Source organism: Pinus tabuliformis, chromosome 6, assembly GCF_031772625.1.
Source record: "Pinus tabuliformis cultivar Carrire ecotype Pingquan chromosome 6, CPIR1, whole genome shotgun sequence".
In the NCBI taxonomy this organism is placed as follows: Eukaryota; Viridiplantae; Streptophyta; class Pinopsida; order Pinales; family Pinaceae; genus Pinus; species Pinus tabuliformis.
In genome coordinates, this window is record NC_142292.1 from 744,596,166 (window position 1) to 744,618,084 (window position 21,919).

A 21,919-nucleotide genomic window follows, 5' to 3' on the forward strand; every position below is an offset into this window, starting at 1 on the left:
TTCCCTTGATTGGACGACTTTCAAAAGCAATGAGTCTTTCATCTTGCATTAAAACAGCACCAATTCCATTTCCTGAAGCATCACATTCCACAATAAAGGTTTTTGTGAAGTGCGGTGTAGCTAAGACCGGTGCTTGGCACATTGCCTCTTTAAGATGTTCGAAGGATTTTGTTGCTTCTGGAGTCGATGAAAATGCATCTTTCTTCAATAATGTTGTTAGAGGTGCTGTTATTCTCCCATAATTCTTAACAAACTTGCGATAATACCCTGTCAACCCAAGAAATCCTCGCAGATGCTTTATGGATGTGGAGATTTTCCATTCTTTAATGTCTTTAATTTTGCTAGGGTCTACCTTAACTCCTTCATGAGATACAATATGACCCAGATATTCCACCTCTTGTACTCCAAAGAAACATTTGGATCTTTTTGCATATAATTGTTTCTCCTCCAATAGTTGTAGCACCCTGTCAACATGTTCAACATGATCCTTCCAAAACTTGTTGTAGATTAGTATATCATCAAAAAATACTAACACAAATTTTCTAAGGAAGGGTTTGAAAATGGAATTCATCAAACCTTGAAATGTAGAAGGTGCATTGGTAAGGCCAAAAGGCATGACCAAAAATTCATAATGACCCTCATGAGTTCTAAATGTTGTTTTCGGAATGTCTTCAGTCTTCATTCTTATTTGATGATATCCTGAACGAAGATCCAACTTGGTGAAGTAAATTGATCCATGCAATTCATCCAGTAATTCATCAATGGCAGGAATGGGAAACTTATCTTTAATAGTGAGCTTGTTGAGCTCCCTATAATCCGGACACATGCGCCATGATCCATCCTTCTTGTGCACCAATACTACTGGAGCAGAGAAAGAACTTTGACTAGGTTGAATTATACCAGCCTCTAGCATTTCTGCAACCATACGTTCAATTTCACTATTTTGGGCATAGGGGATATCTATACGGCCTGATGTTTGGAGGAACACTTCCTGGAATCAGATGAATAGCATGATCATGATCACGAATAGGTGGGAGACCTTTGGGAGTCTCAAATACTTTGGAATGATTGTCCAGGACTTTTTGGAGATCTAGAGAAATAGATGATTTCGATGTGGAAACATCTAGCGAACATAATTGTGCAATTACACCTCTTTGTTCCTTTTTTAGAAGCTTTGGCATACCGTTAGAGCTGATTATCTTTCCCGGTTTCCCTGCAATACCCCTTAATTCAACTTCCTTTCCTTCTGCAGAAAAGTTCATGAAAAGTTCTTGAAAATTAAAATTTATTGTACCTAAGGATTGTAGCCATTGAACTCCTAGTACAACATCAACACCTCCCATTGGAATGGAAAGCATTGGGCTACTCAATACATATTCTCCCATGGATAGCTTGATATTATGGCACTTTCCAGAGCAATTTATTGTTTCTCCACTTCCAACCATTACTTGACACTCTGGTGCTGGATATAGGAAGCAATTCAATTCTTTTGCTATCTTACAATGAATAAAATTGTGGGTACTTCCTGAATCAATCAACATTATTACCTTTTTCTTCTTGATATGTCCTTCTATCTTGATAGTTTGAGGAGTGGTAATTCCAACTAATGCATTACAAGATATGGTTGGATTCATTACTTCTTTATCTAGGGTTTGTTCCTGGAGTATATCCTCTTCTTTTGACATTTCTTGTTCCTTTTCTTCCTCCTCTTCACAATCTATGTAGAATAATTTCTTCTCAGCACACTTATGACCTTTAGTGTATTTGCTATCACAACTACAACAAAGCCCTTTTGCTCTTTTTTCTTCCAATTGTTGTGGTGTCAACCTTATAGGTTGTGGAAGGCTAGGGGCAACAACACTTCCATTTTATAGTTGTGAGTGGTAGGCTTCCTGGTTGCCATAATTTTGCTTTCCATTTCTCTTGATAACCTAAATGCCTTCTCCAATGAATCAAGTTCCCAAAGGCAAACCTCATGTTGGATATTAACCTTTAAAGTCCCTATGAACACATCAATCCTATGCTCTTCTGGAAGATCTTTTACCCTTATGTTCAATTTTTGGAAGTCTTCAATGTGATCCATCATTGAACCCTTTTGTTTGAGACTTATCAGTGGGCTAAAAAAAGTGTTGCTTTTTGTATCTTCATAATGTGCTGTCAATTCTTCCATAAAAATTGCCCAAGTGACAATTTGTTTACGAGAGCAAAGCCATTGATACCATACAAACTGATTTGGTTCCAAATATAAAGTGGCAATATGTACCCTTTGTGTGTTTTGCACATTATTGAGATCGAAAAATTGTTCCATCTGTAGTATCCATGTTGCCGGATCCTTGCCATCAAACTTCCTCATATCGATTTTTGGAATATGGTGTTTCTTAGATCCAAGGTTAGAGTCTATGAAATCATGATTAACATTTATTTTTTTCTCATCACGAGTTTCCTTTACTACCCTTTCACCATTAATAAGTATTTCTTGTAGAAAATTTGTCAAATCTGTCTTCAAATCTGCCATGCCTGTCTTCAAATCTGTCTTCAAATCTATCTTCAAATCGTCCATCTTAGCTTCCACGTCATTCATCTTAGCTTCTACATCTTTCTTTAAACCATCCATCTTAGATTCTGTTACTTTTTGTGCGAGTGACATTTGTTGCACTTGGTCTCGTAATTTTGATATATCATGTTGCATTTCTTCCTCTTCTTCATAAGTCATGCTAGAGCTTTCAGGTTGCTTACTAGGTGTTTGCATTTTCTTTCCTCAGGGCATCAGTTACCGATAATAATGCTATACTATGCCCTTTGAATTCCTTCAAAATAATTTTTCAAACCAAGCTTAAGCAAAAATTTAAAAAAATCTACACACCTTTTTTCACTTTGTAGGAGCTCGATATTGCCTCTGATGTATCTCTGTAATTTCAAATCTTCCAGTTCTGAAATTGTGACCTGTGGTAACCCTCTGCGTCCTCTTTCCAATGCCACCAGTCTGATCGAATTTAGATTCTCCAAGAAAGAGTTATGCACAATCTCCCAAGATGACCTGATTATATACCTTTTTAGAAGAGCGAACTTGTATGAAGTGCCACGTGTCACTGTTTTGACCTTAGGATCTGAAAAATGTACACATGAAACTACAGTCCGTCCTCTTTCTGTAACTTCTTACGAAATTTCAATCTGATGCTCAAAACAAAAGTTATGACTATTTTCCCCAGGTCACCTGTTTGGAATGTAATTCAGGAGTTTGCAAAAAGACCGACTTCCTCAGATCATATCTCCGCAAATATTGCGCGAAAAGCTCTGAAATTCGGACCTGAGGTTCAATGTTATTTCTTCTCAAATGGGCTTTTTTTGTAGCATCTGAAACGTCACAGAAGAAAAGTTATAACGCAAATGCCACGATGACCTGTTTGGAGCAATGAAACCCTAGAATTCAAAGCTCTGATACCAAATGTTATGAAACTAGCTCACAAAAAGATAGAAAAGATAGATTAATGCCTTAGAATTCAACCTCTTCGAGGGGGCAACCTCCTTTACATTACATAAATGAACAATTCTTGGATCATTCAAATGACAAAATCTCTTTTCTATATATAGGAGTCTAAGGAGTCATAATATAACCAAACCGACCTAACAATAATAATATAAAGGCACAAAAATAACAATAGAGGGATTCTATGGGGCACAGTAATAACAATATGGGGACAATAGGGGCACAACAATATTAATAAGGGATACAACTACAATAGTAATGGGGTAATCACTAGTATTATAGGGACAGAAGCGCACTCCCAAAATCGCTCCCACAAGGACCAAATTTTGAGAGCGACCCCGAGAGTGAAATTTTCGCTCCCAAGCCTTTTTTGCAAAAACATTCCAAATGCAATTTTTTTCAAAAAAACAATAATTTTTTAGTGGAGCAGCCTAGTGATTAAGCCTATGGCCCTAGTATTGATATGTGATTCATGGTAATGTTCAATTCTTAAGGTGAAAGTGACATTCTCCTTAATCTTCATTTTCATCATTTTACTTAAATTTTTAACATTACCATGAAATGACTCAAGATGTTTGAGAGTGGTTCCGACCTCATTGGATTTCATATGGAGAAAGTTGAATTTTAGATCTCATTCAAAATCCAACAGAGTTATCAATTTTTCATGATTTCAAGATTGGGGGGATTGCAATGTTTTCATTGGATTGTGTCATGTATTAGGGTATGGTACTAGTATTTAATCAAGAGAACCAATCCCTCTATGTACCTTGATGTTAGTGACATTGGCTGTCGAACTCCTCTATCATTACCCTACTAAAATTGTACCCATCACTCAAACAAAATCTTGACTTGACATGCTATGTGTTTTCTATCTTATGTTAATGCTTAGAGGGTGATATTAATGACAAATATCCCTATACAGATCCAAAGGTAATGACAGAGATACCTCTAGATATTAATGCTTATAGTGTGATATTAATGACAAAGATCCTGATTTTCCAACAAGACTCAAAAATTAGACATTTCTCGTGGCGGCAAGAGGCCCAAGGATTGGCAATAGATAATAGATTTACTTGTCTTTTCTAGCTTCTAGTAGTTTTTATAACGGTTGACTCTTTCATATTTCTTATGATATTTTTTGTGAACAATATATGACAATTTAAGTTTGAAACTTTGAAATTTGAAGTTGGTAATTATAACTCATTGGTAATGGATTATGACTATGATGCTTTGTGAAAGTTGAAAGTCATTTCATTTTATAACATTTCATTTCATGTTAGAATTTTTATATAATTTTGGTGATCAATGATGATAAATGTTATGTATTACATTTTGAAGGCTCGAAACTTTAAGATTGATGAATCATGAGACTTAGTATGTTGTATGTTACTAACTTGTGGACGTGGTTGATGAAGATTATAACTTCTAGATGATTGATGTTATATGGTTCAATCTATGTGTTTATGCCTTTTATATCCAATTCATCATTCTGCATGCTTTTGTTGACATATATGCATCAAAATATACAAAAATATATATTATATAAAAATTCGCTCCCGAATAGGGAACTTTTGAAAATGTCGCTCCCCACTCCCACTCCCAAGTAACCTTGTCACAATAGTTCAGCGGAGAGAGTGAATACAAAATTCAAATAGACTAACCCAATACAAACTCAAATTAGCCCAGTCAAATTCTGCAGTCAACTGCAGTCAAACTTTAGCCCTAACCAGAAAGTCAACGTTGATCAAATCAGCAGCAAAACACCTCCTTTGAAGCTCGGTCAAAAGGCAGTCCAATTTGGCCTTCAGAAAGGATCAAATTCAACCCAAAACAGTCCCAAAAACTCTGGTCAAACTCGTTCAAACAGCAGTCAGCCCTGCAGTCAACGCAGGTCAAACAGTCCCAACCTTCCCAATTTTCGTGCCAATAAATGCGACCTCAAGAAAGCAAAATTCTGCCTCCAAAAATGCTGTCAAATTCAGTCAAAATAGCAGTGGTCAACACTAGTCAACGCTGGTCAACAGTCTGAAATTTCAGTTCTGTTTTAGCCCAGAAATTCAGTCATCTTCGCTGCACATGTGAGAGAGAGAGAGAGAAGATGCCCAAGTTGTACAAACCAATCTGTTGAAAAGAGAAGAATGAATGAGTGAATGATGTCCAAATGAGGTGAGAGGTCTCTACTATTATGCACTTTGTTGTGGGTGAAGAGACACATCTATTGGGCTTCTTGAACCTACGTTAAGCTGAGACCGACCTGAACAATTTGTACATGTGAGATAATAAATTCAAAATCACAGTTCTGGTTGTCCGAATGAGATGATCTTTATATCAATCTTGGACTTCTCGAAAAGAGGAATCCAATGCAATAATCATCATCATATGAGCTGTCCCAAGGTGGAATTTGGACCTAGTTGCCAATTTTAACATAATTGCAGCCCTATTTGAACTTCCACCAAGTGCTCAAGTCTGTTCTTTCGATAGTTCTTTTAGAGGAAAATAGATGTTCTGAGTTTAAGGCTTTATTTCCAGCTATATCCCCACTTATTTCCGACCTCTCTTATCACCTGTGTATCAGTTCCAAAATCGTTTGTTTCTATTGATAGGAAAATCTGTGCTAACTGTGCAATAGAGTATTAAATGTCACTTACAGCAGAATATAAAACACTGTACCAGCTGCATTAAATCTGATATTTTCAGTGTGTGCTTTCAGCCATAGAGTCCTCTGTACCTTTGCTGCCCTCACCCTCAGCCATTGAGATTACCCAAGCCTACGTCTTTGCTGATCCTACTTCTGAATAGGGAATCCTCCCTTGACTTCTAAGAGTCGAACTAGAGAAGGGGCTTATCAAGTGACCATAGGGTGAGCCTCTTATTTCTTTCACGTTTATCATACTTTATTTTCCAAACTCATTTTTTGCAGGGTGAGGAAAGCATGATAACAGTGTGAAAAAATAAAATAAGCTAATGTTCTACCCTCATTATACTAGAGTCTCCTCTAGATTTGATCAGATCACAAAACTGCCGCATATATTCACAAAAACAATTTACAGTAACAGATATTTTCAAGTTTTGAAATGAATTGAACAACAAAACTTCTACACACACGAACAGTAATGCTTTCATCAATGACTAATCTATGCAACATAATGAAACATTAAAGGTTAACATCAAGAACTGTTATCATTCACCAACCTTAGCACATATGATAACATAATGAGCACTGATGTTGCCACATGATGCATCACAGTTACCACAAAGTCTGATCTCCTTGTCTCCCAGAAAAATACGGCTAGAATACTGTACATATAGAAACCTGCTGTGTACATGTACAATATCTTTAACTTTGTCCTGTCAGCCATTGAATTGTGGAATATAAATAAGATCAACTGCAAGCTAGGTGACTCTGAGTGGGACCATGCTATGTATGCAACCAACTTTTGTAAAATGTAAATATCTAAAGAGTTTCTCTTTTAAATAGTAAGACTTACTTCACTTTTTGATCAGGCCAGACCTGCTCACCAGGTCCAACCCAAAACTTTTGTGTGTTTGTGAACCATGACTCCTTATAGATCACTGTGAATTCGAAAAGTGCCGCTGACAAGAAATATAAACCCTTCCAAGCAGATTCTTTGAATTTCACATGTTGTTTCTTACGACGCTTTTGTTCACTGGGACGTAGGCCTTCAAAGGAGCTCAACACAAGCCGTCTACCGAATCTCTGTAGCAAAATCCACTAACTTGCACAATCTCAGATATAATATATACATAAGAACTTCAAAACCACAGAAATCATTTCTTGAACACAGAATAATTCTAAATTCTTTAAAATTTCGTTCTAGGAGGAATTCAATGTTTTTTTAACAAGGCAATAAGAGTAGCATCTGCTTATGCTCCTAATTTCCAAACGCTTGTTTCATTCCTACTCCAACTCAAAGGAATCCTAGTTCAGTTTAACAAGGCCATCAGATACCCTGAAAACTTTAAATTCATTTTGTTGAAGATTGCAAACTCACTGATTTTATTGTTGTGGTGACATTATTAATCTATGCTGCTTGTAAGCTTATATGACATTTCAAACTGTGTATATTCAACAACTTTAAGAAGACAGAATAAACAGATTTAGCATTTACAACTGTAATTCAACTGTTACACAATAAGAATGACTAAAATTTCAACCCCTGGTAAGTAAATCAGAGGCAACTTCAAGATGTACAACATTATTAGGTAGAAGACTATTTTACAACAAACGTTATGACCAAAGCTCTGTTCAAACCTGTTAGCAGCCAAAATGGATTTCTCCAGAATCCATTTTGAGCACTTATTAGAGATGGTTTGTGGGTACATTACAGGATAGACTGGTCCATCATTCAACATCAATGGTTCAAAAGTGTTATTCAGACTTGGCACATGGTTGTCAGTTATTATTTCTCAAGGGTTTATGGTTGGGTAAGTTTTTGGGCAGGTAGTTCATACACAAGTATATCTATAGGGAACATCGCAACTATACTGTCATATCAGTTGGTTAGGTTTTCAGTGGCAACAAGTGCCCCTTACTAGCAGATTCATTTCAGCATTTAGAGCAGGTATGGGAGATGAAAGACCGCTGAAAGGGATGGTCAGATCAGAGCCTTCTTAGTTTCTTGATTTTGAGATTCACTTTCCTGAGTATTCATTAACAATCATATTTTTTTGTATCTGATCATATCTTTGGATATCCTTTATGGCGATGAAAACACTGTTCGAATGGGGCAAATCATAGAAGTTTCTATGTGAGATTTGGTTGTTGAACCAAAATCTGTAGCTCAACTACAGAACCACCCAAGACCAAGAGTACAAAAGAAGAGCACCAATAAAACAATGAAACCAGATAGTTGTAATGGTGTGCTATGCTCATTAACCCACTAGCTTGCTCACTGATCAACGATCAGTCAAGCAATACAAATACAATGACCTGCTACAGGGAGATATGGGAAAGAAAGCCAAGCAACAGCATGCCACGAATCTCTCCTCAAAGCAAGGAGGCAAAAACAGAAAAAAGACGGCTAAGTAAGCTTCACTATTTGTGTGCATGAAAGCTCTAAAGCTAAAAGCAACCAGCATGGATGCTTAAGTAAAGAAGCACATGCAAATGCACCAATGTAAGCAAAGTGGGTGCACAAAATACACCAACGTCGCCCCCCCCCCCCATAAGCACAACTTAGGTGAGTATGCGGCAATAGAAATGGATCTCGGCAAATGTATCACCATATTAGGTACCGATGACAAAAATTCCCCTCAAAATGGAGAAAGAGATAACCCAGTGGGAACCACCCTGCCCTAGTCCTTCCCACCCCCGCAACCCCACCAAGAGGATATAAGTCCACAATGTGGCTGATTGACAATGTCCAAGATCCGAAACTGATGACAAGCCAATGAAGTATGATCTGATGATGGCAGATCAAAAATGTGCATCAATCAGTGTGCTAACACTGAAGGCTGCAGCTTATGCTGACAACAATCATTTACTTCAAGCAACTAAGGTGCCAACCTACACCAAAATGGTTAGGCTAGTCAGAGTGCTTCCAAAATAAAGAAGCAAACACCACAATTGTCATCAAAACAATGGTTAATGGGACTATTGTTCAAGCCAAATCAATCAAGGTCCAATGAGAACAGTTCCTATATATCGCGGAAGAAACACATCAAAAAGAAGTTCTCAAACAGTTGCTCAATGCTCAAATGTTGCTAAAACCAGTCATCAAGCCAACGACAAAAAATCCATAGAGTTGGTACCTTGCCAAGATGCTACCATATACACCTCTTCATTAAAGATTTGAATGAAGAACTGGCAAATGACTATGGACACCAAGGAGGACAATGTTTCCTCCAATCATGATGTCGAGTAAATCAATATCTGGATGGTGAAGACTCTGAAATTGGTGCTAAACAGTCTATTGTTGGCAAAGGTCACTCTAAATTTGCTGCTATCTAGTTGTGAGAGCTCCAAAGTTGATTTAATAAATAGTGTAGGACCTGGCTCTTGCGACTCAAGACTAGAAGATAGAGTCATTTGATGTGATGGACTCTAGTCCTGGAACAAAATGACTATGTTACATAGTAGGATCAACGCAGCTTGCTAAAGTCAATAAACCAAACCAAGTCTAGCTTTCATTGGTATTGTTACCCCTCTTTCCAACAAGGGTACCCCAAGATTTTTGGCAAGGGACCACGGCATTTGAAAGGCCAAATGTGTGTAATCTTATGGCCCTATAGGCTATGTTGGATGAAGTGTAAAAGCGTATCCCAGTTCCCTTTGGATGGACATTCATAACTTGTCCTCTTAATCTCATCTTCATGGTGCTTGGTTTTATGGCTCTACTAAGTGCCCCTAGTGGGTGGCAACTCCCTACCTTGATGGACATTCCTATGTCCTAGGTTGGTCTTTGGGTATCATGGAGATGGATCTATTAGGACATGTGGCTTACAGGAACACTTATCCTTGTAAAAGTGATCGCACTATGTAAGGGTGCAGACACTCATCTCATCATTGTCTTAATGCACCTATCTTTATTCCCCACATGGACCATTTATCTTATGTATGCACACCTCTTTGGCCATGGCCATCATTCTTCATGCCAGTCTCACAATTCACGATGATGTTGCGTTCCACAAGGCAACATGTCACATTCTCCAATCCAAAGAAAGAGATCCATTGCACTCTCTAGGGCAAGCCAAGTCTTCTCCAAGTCAAAGCACCCATATCGCCTTCTTCAAAGTCCCTTTTCAAGCATTATTATGTCATCAAAAGGGGTCCAAATTCTCCTATGACAACCATGGGCGTAATTCTAGGTGGTGTGGCAATCACTCAAGTAATGTTGAAGTGTAAAAAATAAAATTAAGTAATATATCAAAGCCTTAGGGATCAAGATCAAAGGAATAAACAAGCAAATCAAGCCTTAAACCATGAAAGCAAGCAAAGATTGGACCAAATAAAGGGGTCGTCCACCTTTTATTTAGTTGTTAAGGATCAAAAGTCAATTCCAAGTGAGGAAGATGTTGGGCTCCTTTGGCCTTCTAATTTTCCTCCAAATCAATTCAAGTCATTTTTCAAGGGAACATTGGACTTCTAGTGTAAATCAACCCTCCATTCAAGCAAATCAAGCCTCTCCAAGTGGGACATCAACCTATTTTGGAGGGTTTTAAGCAATGCCAAGTTAATTTTTGTAATGACATAGTCTCCAAGTCTATTGTGGATTACAAGTAAACCTTCTTCTGAAATTTCTTAAACATTTTCCAAGGAGTAAAAGGGGAAGAGATGTTGAGAACGTCTTCTATAAATTAAGAGCTCAATCTCCTCCCCAATCGTTATGAATTGTCGATATCATTATCCCATAATGTAATATTTTCGTAAAGCTTTGATGTCAACTTTGAAGTCACTTTTTCTTGGCTATTCTATATAAATTTAAAGACAACATTGTGCTAATTCAAGACTACTACAAGGCTATCAAGAACAATCCCTTCTAGGACATATAAATTTAAAGACAACATTGTGCTAATTCAAGACTACTACAAGGCTATCAAGAACAATCCCTTCTAGGACAACCTCATCCCTTGGAAGGAGACATCTACGGTAAATTCTTTCACTACTCTCTTGTTGGTGTGAGGCCAGCATTAAATTTCCCTGTTGGGCCATACCCAAGAGGTTCTATAACAAGATTTTTTATTTTATTTCATTCCATAGTTGATTTTATGGTTGAAGCTTTTCCCCTTAATGGGATCCCTTCTAGTAAAGCTTGGTTTCATAACTTGTCTTGACTAGACAAGAAAGTAATTTAACTTCTAGGGTTCTACCTTCTTGCCCTAATCCACAAGCATAGAATAACCAACTTAAGAGGGCATTCATCCTGACCCCATTAAGCCCTAGAGGAGACAAGGCATTAGCCCTAAATCCAACAATCAACCACTTCTTTTACAAAATTCATGTTCTTGTCATTTTATTTAGTTATATTATTGTAAAATCTATAAAAAAAGAGAAATTAAAAAATTAAAAATAGTCTCATTTCAAGGTGGACATCTTAGATTTTGTGCCTCTATAGCAACATCTAACGTCCCAAGATAAAATTGGCCCTCTCTTTTGTGGATTATTTTTCTGTAATATCAATTTTTGAGGGCTTTTCAAGGTCTTAAATCTGGAATAAAATTACAGCCATCTTCTACATGGATCTATGAAGCCTAGCCTAAGGTTTGAACATTTTAGGAAATAAGGCGAGTGTTGGAAATACTAAGGGGGAGGGAGGATTCAGTGTTTCTTTTCAATTGTTATTTTTACCAGTTAAATCACTTATAATTAGAACACAAAATGAACAATAAGAATAAATACTTTTATTAACTTCTTTACAATAAATCCAATACAATATATATGTAGGGCTCCAACCCTAGATGAAGACACCAATCTTCAATCTCCCAGGCTCCAACCTGTATTATGCCAAGCACCGACTTGGACTTCCCAAGGCTCCAACCTTGTTACTTTGAGGCACCAACATCTAGGGCTCCAACCCTATCTTTGGTACAGGCTCCAACCTAGTCTTCTTGAGGACTCCTATCCTCTAGGACTCCAACCCATGGCTTCAATTCGTCAAGATAAGTTTATGTTACTTCACGGCTCCCAATATCTTCTTCAACGAGCCCAGTCAACCTCTTTAGCTTCAGCACTGCCCTCAAACAATCTCCATGACACTTAGCTCATCAATGACAACTTGGCCTTCCCATGAAGGTGTCATCACTACTCTTCATGTTACCCAAACAAAGATCTCCAAGGTCACCTCATGATGGCTTCAATACATCATGGTCTCCAACGGTGTCTCCAAGATTAGCTTCAATACGCTAACATCACTATTTGACTTACTAACCATAGAAAGTACCCAGGTCTGAAGCATCAATTGTTGAGAGTTCTTTGATGATCTATACCTTCAATCCGAACATGTTACTGTGCTTCAAAAGTTAGTGATCAATTTGTGCCTCTAGACCAACTTATCTGAAGTCTATAGGTAGATTCTAAGGGATCCGAGCCTTATTCCAAAAGTATGTGATCAATCTTCAACTATTCTGAAGGGATCCGAGCCTTATTCAAAGTCTTGTAATCAATTTTCCAACTGTTCTGAAGTTCTATGGGTGAACTCTGCTTCTTGACAAGGGATCTGAGCCTTATTATACTTTATTCCTGAGCACATATATATATGACTCTTCGGTCCAAGTTCAACCCTTAACTCGTGCTTCAAGACACCGCAAAGTGTTATAAAAGTATCACTGATCCGAGGGCAAAGTTTCTTGTCACTTGTCCAAAGTTTGGTAGTCTCGTGTTACAGGTACAAAGTATTGTTCAAAATCTTGTAGCCTGTAGCTTGGTCCGAAACTCCACTATGATCTAGTTCTATTATTTAAACGATCTGAATCATAACCCAAGTAAATGATCCTCCTCGGTCTCAAAGTTCACAAGTTGTGAACTCTTTCATGTGCCCTTAACTTCCTTGACCGAATTGATGGCTATAATGAACAATCTGACCTTGTATTTATACTATTTTTAGCTTTGGAATGAAAGGTAACATCTTATGGAGGGAGGCCGACATGAGTGATTGAGTATAGGTCGGCTAGCTTAAAAAATAGGATCTTTAAAATTGAAAATTCATTTTCTCACAAACTATTGGGAGTTAGGGGTTGAGTGAGGGCTCGTTCGAAAGAGGAAAGAGACCTCTTCAAGATGGTGAAGGAGCCAAGTTGATAGGATGCGTCCAAGGAGACAAAAAATATTTTTCTTTGTGACTGTTCTTGAATTTTTTTATGTATAAGGTATTTGTGACAAAATGAGGGTTATTATCAAAGGTGTGATCATTCATGTCATCATCAAGTGACTCGTCATTCATGTATGTCATCCATATGACATTAAGTCCTCAATAGTGCAACATTCATCAAGAGTAAGGACATCATCATGATTTTAGGGCTTCATCATCAAGAGCAAGGATATCATAATATACATGAGGTTATGGCATCTTCATCTTAGTTCACAGACATTCATCACTAGGGTATTATGATCAATGGGTATCGAGGGCAACATCACGCATCACAAGAATTTGCTATCACAAACAATGCCATATTGACATCAATGACAACCTTGCCTAACAGTCTCCCCCTTTGTCATTGATGGCAATATTCTTGCCCCTCCAACATTCTCTGCCCCTTTGACATCAATGGAAAATGGGGTGCCCAAGTACTCCCCCTATCACGCTACTTCTTATCATGTTTCTCCCCCTGTCAAGGTGCTCTTTCTTCTGGCAATGTGGTCCATGATAGATGTGTTTGCATTTCTTCATGTGATGAACCAACTCCCCCTGCCTGCATAAACTCCTCTAGCTCAAGAAAGATTGCTTGCTTTGGGATCTAATAGAAGACATCTTCAACAATGGTCCATCGGATGAGTAAAAGATTATGTTCTTCAATGGAGTTGCTCCCGAGAGATGATCTGTCAAAAGATGATTGTCCATGTGTGACTCATTCACGAATAGCTTCTGCAAGAATGATCACAAGCTCCCCCTAACTGTATGCATGGTCTCCTTTTTGGCAGAGTCTCATCATCAAACACTTGGAATATCAAGGATGTCTTCATCAAATCAACAACATGTGTTGTTGGTTGGAGTGTTCAAGAGACTTTCGGATCCAAAATGCTTCCTTCTCGATACTTGTGTCACGTTCTTCTCTAGCTTGGTTGTCATGGTTTTAGCTTGTTTAGGGACCCAAGTCAAGTTACAATCACGAGCCATATGTCCAATTTCATGGCAATTAATGCATTCCATCTTATTCATGAATCAGGAATCATGAGTTCTTCTTGCAAAGTTGGTTTCAAGAGATTGACGGGGACCATTATAGTAGTCCTTATGGTATGCCCTACAATCTTTTGCCATGTGCCCCAGATTTGTACAAGAATAGCAATAATCAAAAAATATACTTCGGTACCTGGAGGATGGAGATTGATTTAATGTACTTCTAAATTCATTTTGCCTTGGGATCCTTTGATTATATCCATTGCCTCTTGCACCCTTAACACCATCTGCATATCTTCTTGGAGTAGGGTTTCTTCCAATGTCATCTTGACTCTTTTCCTTGCCTTTGTTGGAACTGAGGGGATCAATATTTCTTCCAAGCTTCTCCACATCCTTGTTGTTTGAAGCATAAGGGTTTGCATCATTCTTGTTTAAGGGTTCACCTGCATAACCAAGACCTATTTTATCAAGAGAAGATCTTTGATGACTTAGGATGTCATCTAGGGTTTGAGAGCTTTTTCGGCTCTTGTTTAGAAGATCAACTTCTTTTTAAGGATATCAATTTCTTCTTTTATTTTCTTGCATTCTTCATCCTTCTTTGGTAGATTGATCTCCATTTCTTTCTTTATCTTAGTTGCTTCACATGATTGGGCCTTAAGTGAGGTAATTTCTGATCTTAATTTGGAGATGTCATCGTCCTTTTCTTCTAGCTGGCATATCATGATGTTTCTTTCCTTTTCTACATCATCAACTTGTCCTTCTATGAGTGCCAAAGCTTCCATCACCTTCTCAGCTCCTTGTGCTTGTTTCTTTGCTTCTTCTAGTTGAGATCTAGGGGAGGAGACCTACTCCTTGTATTGACCAATTTCTACTTCAAGTTTGTTCAAGATCTTGTGTCTTTGTTCAAGGTGGCTTGACAAAGTGTCTTCCTTTTTCTCTGCTTTATCCAATTGATTTTTCATGGATATGACTTCTTCATGATGTTTTTTCTCGTTTTGATGACACTCCTACTTTAGCTTAGTGAGCTCCTTATCTCTTTCTTGAACCTGAAGCTTGAATAGGTCAACTTCCTTCGTTGCCTTGTCAAGGTTATGGTGACCACCTTGTAATTGCTTCTTAAGCTCCTCATTTTCCTTTTTCAAACTACTAATCTCTTCTAGGGCAGCTATAAGTTTTGCCATGAGATTTTCTTCGAAGTCTTCCTTATTTTCTTCATCTTCTAGGTCTTCTTTGGCCTTGATACCTTCACTCTTGTTTTCAGCTTCCTTAATGGGTTCTAGATTTCCTTCTTGGTTTCCATCATCTTCTTGACTAACAGTCATGGTCAATGCTCCTTTTGAGTGAAGATCCTTAAATTTGTCCCACATATCTTTTGTTTATGAAAATTTTTCCACTTTGGCCTTTATAGGATCTGGTAGCCCATTCAAGGTTGCCTTCATCGCTCTTGCATTATACTCCTTGGATTCTCCTTCCATCATGCTTTCAGTGATCACTGATTCCCATACTTCAACGCCTTGAGCCATTAAGAAATTTCTCATTCTTACCTTCCATATATCAAATTTTCCATTGAACAATGGAACTTTCCTAATTTGATTGTCTTCAGTTTTCACGGTTGAGGAAGAGACATCTTTAGAAGGATTGGAGTTTTTCTTCATTGGCTTTGCCATTTGTGCTCTAAGGATCAACCTTCAAGCTGTTAGGCTTTGAGAGAAGGTACTGGCTCTGATACCAATTGTTGAAAATACTGAGAAGGGGGGTGAATCAGTGTTTCTTTTCAATTGTTATTTTTACTAGTTAGATCACTTATAATTAGAACACAAAATGAACAATAAGAATAAATAATTTTCATCAACTTCTTCTTTACAATAAATCCAATACAATATATGTGTAGGGCTCCAACCCTAGATGAAGACACCAATCTTCAATCTCCCAGGCTCCAACCTGTATTATACCAACCACCGACTTGGACTTCCCAAGGCTCCAACCTTGTCAATTTGAGGCACCAACCTCTAGGGCTCCAACCCTATCTCTGGTACAGGCTCCAACCTAGTCTTCTTGAGGACTCCTATCCTCTAAGGCTCCAAGCCACAGCTTCAATTCATCAAGCTAAGTTTATGTTACTTCATGGCTCCCAATATATTCTTCAACAAGCCCAGTCAATCTCCTTACCTTCATCACTACCCTCAAACGATCTCCACGACACTTAGCTCATCAATGACAACTTAGTCTTCTCATGAAGGTGTCATCACTGCTCTTCATGGTACACAAACAAGGATCTCCAAGGTCACCTCATGATGCCTTCAATACATCATGGTCTCCAAGGTTAGCTTCAATACGCCCACAAAGTAAGCCCACAAGTCAACTCAATCAAGCCCAACAAAACTACCTCAAATAAGCTCAACAATTTTACCCAATCAAGAATGTCTTCAAACACTTGTGAACTGCCAATCATGTGCTTCCAAAGTCTGCAATAAACTGCCAACTCAAGGTCTGCAATAGATTTGTATCAAGCTCCAGTTTGTCCACTGAATGTTCTTCAAAAGTTCCACTTGTCCAAAGAAATGTTCCATGTAATGTTCCTAAACAAGAATTTAAGTGATAATCCAAATAAACAAATAGTGCAACAGTGGAAAATTAAAAACATTTAACAAACACCCATGAAACATTGTAATACTAGAACTGTTGAGCCATATATTATGAAATACGAGTGCAAGAGTACAATATATAAATGAGTGGTGTAGCTGGGATTGTCTCAAGGACAAGCTGGACCAAACCCAGGTGGTAGAATAGCTGGAAAGATGGATGTTCAGTTGTTGCTCCACTGTGCTCTGCGTTGTCCCAGTAAACTGTTGATCTGTTGACTTCGGCCTGCTGGAATGTGCCCAAAAACTGCCCAGAAAATTCTTCCCTTTCAGCCTTAGACTCCTTGGACAAAACCCAGAAGGGAATTTCTCTGGTTTTGACTTTGGATTTTCGGCCTCTTGGGAGCTGCTCTCCAACTACTACTGCCAAATTTCTCTGGTTTTGACTTTGGATTTTCGGCCTCTTGGGAGCTGTTGTCCGGCTACTGCCAAATTCGATTTGCAGGAAACAGCCTGCAAATCCACATGGAAACACCCCTTAAATGTTGCTTTCACCTGTACTAGTTGATCCCTTGCTTCCCGGATGGTCCTTGGCCCTGATGGCTGCTCAATCAAGCCCCGCGAATTTGCTGCTAGAGGCCATTGCGTAGTCTCTCTGCCTAGAAATGTATATTGCTGCATGTACTGGCTGGCTGGCTGCAAAACACTGATAAAATACCCTCAGCCCTCTACCTTCCTTGCTCTCGAAACTCCCAGCAAGTTAGGGGCCTCTTGGCTAGCTAAATCAACCTCTACGTATTTCTGGTTGCCTAGAAAACACGCAGTTTCTTCCTCTGCGTGGCTACCTGAGCTATGAATCACTGCTGGAAACCGCTGCAATCTCTGTGGAACGGCCTCCCTAGGGCGGGCACGGATAGTCCCCCGAAGTAGAGGTTGAATCTTCCCTGCGGAAGACTCATGGCTAAACAGCCAGTAGACATGCTAAGCAACAGAGCGTACAAGAGTGAGTTTGTTTGTCAAATATTCAGAATGCTGCAAATGAGAGTTCCATCCTCTTTTATCACCTTGGGCCCCATTAGCCTCTTGTGGGCCCCTCCTTCCACTAGCTCAAATTCCCTCCAATGTCCTCCTTGGCCAAATTCGAATTATGCATGTGGTTGCCCCCACATTCCACTAGCTGCCAGAAATAAATCGAACTGCCTATAGTTCCTAAGTTTTTGCGTGTGGGGTCCTCCTCCTAAACCAAAAATGCTGCCAAAATTGTGTTGTTGCACCCCGTGACTAATTCTTTTGAGAAGGGACATGACAGTCCTCCCCTCCCAAATGTTGCTTGCCCTCAAGCAACCTCAAAGACGGGTGCTCTAGTATGTGCTCACCTTCCCAGGTGGCATCCTCATCCGGTAAATTCTTCCAGCGTACCAATAACTCCCTGATGGTTTTGCTCCTCAGTCTTCTCTCCCTTCTCTCTAGTATGGCCTCTGGTTCCAGCACCAAATGGCCCTCATCATCCAATGGGGGTAGATCAACTGCTGCGGTCACTTGTTGTCCTAGCACCTTCTTCAGGCATGAGACATGAAACACATTGTGGATCCTTCTCCCTGGAGGCAGTGCCAACTCATAGGCCACCTCCCCAACCCACCTTGTCACCTAGTAGGGCCCATAGAAGCGTGGTTGTAGCTTCTCGGCCCCCTTCGGTTTCAGCGTGGACTATCTGTAAGGCTGCAACTGGAGGTACACTAGGTCCCCCTCCTCAAAGTGCCTCTCTACCCTGTGCCAATCTGCATACAACTTTTACTGATTTTGGGTTGTCGCAAGATTATCCTTGAGAGATTTGAAGATATCTTGGCTCTCTTGGACCCAGTATTTGGCCTTTGGGGCACGATTGTCTCTGAAAATAACATCAGCAAAAGTTAGAGCATCATAACCATAGAGGGCACGGAAAGGAGTCATACCAATAGACATGTGATGCGTGGTGTTGTAACAAAACTCGCCCAAGTTCAACCACCGAATCCACGTCCTTTGCTGACCCGTCACATAGATCCTCAGGTACCCCTCCAACCACTGGTTGACCCTCTCTGTCTGGCCGTCCGTCTGAGGGTGGTAACTGGTGCTAGGAGTAAGCTTTGTCCCAACCAACCTAAAGAGCTCCTGCCAAAAGCCACCCATAAACCTGCTATCTCTGTCGCTAACAATGTTCTTAGGGAGTCCATGTAGTCTGAAAACCTCCTAGAAGAACAACTCGGCAACCTGGGCAGTCGTGAATCTAGTGGGGATGGCAAAGAAATGGGCAAATTTGGTCAGTCTGTCAACCACCACATATATGCAATCCTTCCCCTGTACTGTGGGGAGCCCAGTGATGAAATCCATCGAGATACTTTCCCATTTCCCCTCTGGAATGGGAAGTGGCTGTAATAGCCCTGCAGGGTGAGTCAACTCCCCTTGTTCTGCTAGCAGGCCTCACACTCCCTTACATGCTGCAACACGTCCTCCTTGAGGCCTTTCCACGTGAACCTCTCTCGAACAGCGATGTAAGTCTTCCAGAACCCCTGGTGTCCGGACAATGGTGAATTGTGAGCTGCCTAGAGTACCCTCTCCCTCAACTGCGAGTTGGGCACTACGTAAATGCACCCCTTGTAATGGATGACCTCATCCATCACACGGTAACGCTCATCTACATGTGTCCCCTCTAGCACCTCACACGCCTTCCTGCCCTTGGAGTACTCAACCAACAGCTGAGCCTTCCAATCCTGGCAGATGCTCATAAGAGATAACCCAGCCGGTCTCTTGGATAGAGCATCGGCCACCACGTTGTGCTTGCCCGCACATACTCAATATCAAAGTCGTAGGCCTGCACCTTGCTAACCCATCGTTGTTGCCTATCATTGAGGCCCTGTTGCCCCATGAAATGTCGAAGACTGTTGTAATCAGTCTTCGCTCAGAATCGCTTGCCCACCAAGTATTGGCAGAACTTGGCCAATGCATGCATGATGGCCAGCATCTCCTTGTCATATATGGAATATGACAACTCGTGCGGTAGGAGCTTCCGACTCTCGAAGCTATGGGATGCCCTTCCTGTGACAAAACGGCTCCAACTCCCACCCCTGATGTGTCACACTCCACCGTGAATGGCTGGGAAAAATCCGGGAGTGCCAAGACAAGGCAACTACTCTCATCACCTCCTTGAGGCGATCGAAAGTGGCCTGTGCTCCCTCAGTTCGTGCGAAGGCCCCTTTCTTGGTCAAGTCGGTCAAGGGTGTTGCCAGCTGCAGAATCCTTTGAAAACTTCCTGTAGTAAGTGCAAATGCCCAAGAAGCCTCTCAGCGTAGTCATGTCTCGGGGTACTAGCCAATCCCAAATAGCCCTGATCTTCTCCTCATGAACCTTCACCCTGTCTGCTCTAATGATATGCCCGAGATAAAGCATTTCTATCAATCCAAACAAGCATTTGGAGAGTTTGGCATAGAATTGTTACTCCTCCAGAATGCGCAGTACCTCCTCCAAGTGTTGGAGGTGCTCCTCCCATGTCCGGCTATAGATCAGAATGTCGTCAAAAAACACTAGCACGAACCTCCTCAGATGCCCTCGAAAGATGTGGTTCATGCAAGACTGAAATGTGGCGGGGGCGTTGGTCAGCCCAAATGGCATGACCAAAAACACAAAGTGCCCATAGTGGCACCGAAATGATCTCTTCAGGATGTCCTGATCCCGAACTCTAATCTGGTGGTACCCCGAACGCAGATTAATCTTAGAGAAGTACTTGGCTCCTCCAAGCTCATCCATCAGCTCATTAATGTTGGGAATTGGGTACCAATTCTTGAGGGTCTTCCTGTTAAGGGCTCTGTAGTCTATGCACATCCTGAGGGTCCCATCCTTCTTCTTCACCAGCACTACGGAAGAAGCAAAAGGACTGGAACTAGGCCTGATGTGACCCAAAGCAAGCAGCTCCTGAATAGCTTTCTCTATCTCGTCCTTATAGGCTTTGGGGTGCCTGTAAGGAGTAGTGATGACTGCCTGTATACCCGGCTCTAGCTCAATGGTGTGCTCAAACCCTCTATCTGGTGGCTGCCCTGGTGGAATGTCCCCGAACACCACTGCGTACCTGTCCAGAAGAGCCTGTATGTCTACCAGTGGTGATTGTGCCTGTCCCCCAGCCTCTGAGATCCTCAACTCAACTGCCCATGCGATGTCCCCAAGTCGAAGATCTGCCTCCATCCTGTGGGCCAAAACTGTCTGAGGCGGATAAGACTACATACCTCTCAAAACCATCAGTTTGTCGTCTGGCCCCATGAACTCCATCTCAATTTTTCCTCCAATCAGTCGTAACTCTCCCAAGGGAATACAGCCACTGGACACCCATCACCACATTTGTGTCTGGCACATCGACCACAAAGAAGTGGTCCGTCATCGAGTAGTTTCCCATAACTACTGTCAAGGAGGGCACGTATCTAGTACACTGGATGGTATGGTCACCCAACACTAGGACGGAGAATCCCTCAAACTCTGTCGTGGTGAGGCCCCTCCTCTGGACCAGCTGTGCATCTATGAAGTTGTGGGTAGCCCCACTGTCCACTAGTACCAACACACCCTATCCCTGTAACGTACCTCTGATCCGGAATGTCAAAAACTTAGGAATCCCACATAGAGAAGCAAGGACTCCCCGTGATGAGGCAAGAGATGCCCCTCCCTGTGGAGGTGGTGGTGGTGGTGGCCCTTTGTCCCTCGAACTCTCTCCATCTGTCCCACCACAATCCTGCTCCACCTCGTCCTCCTGGTCACTGTCAGCAAAGACCTCAATATAGTGTGCTCTACCCACTGTGCACCTATGGCCTGGTGCCCAAGGCTCCCTACATGTGAAGCATAACTTCCTCCTCCTAAGGTCCTTCCGTGTCTCCACATCTAGTTGCGCCCTCCCCTGTGTGGTCCTTAGTGGCGGGGGTCTAGTCTCATGCCCTTTCTGTGGGAAAGGGGTCCGTGCAGGAAATGGCACTCTAGTCTTGGGGATGGCCCCCTGCAAATCTCTGGCGCACACCACCGCCTCCTGCAGCGTAGAGGGTCTA

The 21,919-nt window shown here is 40.8% G+C and overlaps 1 protein-coding gene across 3 annotated transcripts in view; it reads right to left on the reverse strand.

Annotated features, from left to right (window-relative positions):
• The window catches only part of LOC149260880 (ASC1-like protein), a 192,014-nt gene that overhangs the window by 124,691 nt on the left and 45,404 nt on the right, over positions 1–21,919 (reverse strand). For 2 of the 3 annotated variants that reach the window (XM_089421233.1, XM_089421227.1), the window contains exons 2-3: positions 6,976–7,220; positions 6,680–6,835 (exon numbers count right to left, since the gene is read on the reverse strand). In XM_089421233.1, the coding sequence (XP_089277359.1) occupies positions 6,680–6,835; positions 6,976–7,220 (401 nt within the window). The remainder of the gene's footprint in view (positions 1–6,679; positions 6,836–6,975; positions 7,221–21,919) is intronic. The other variant, XM_089421229.1, reaches the window with a different exon arrangement.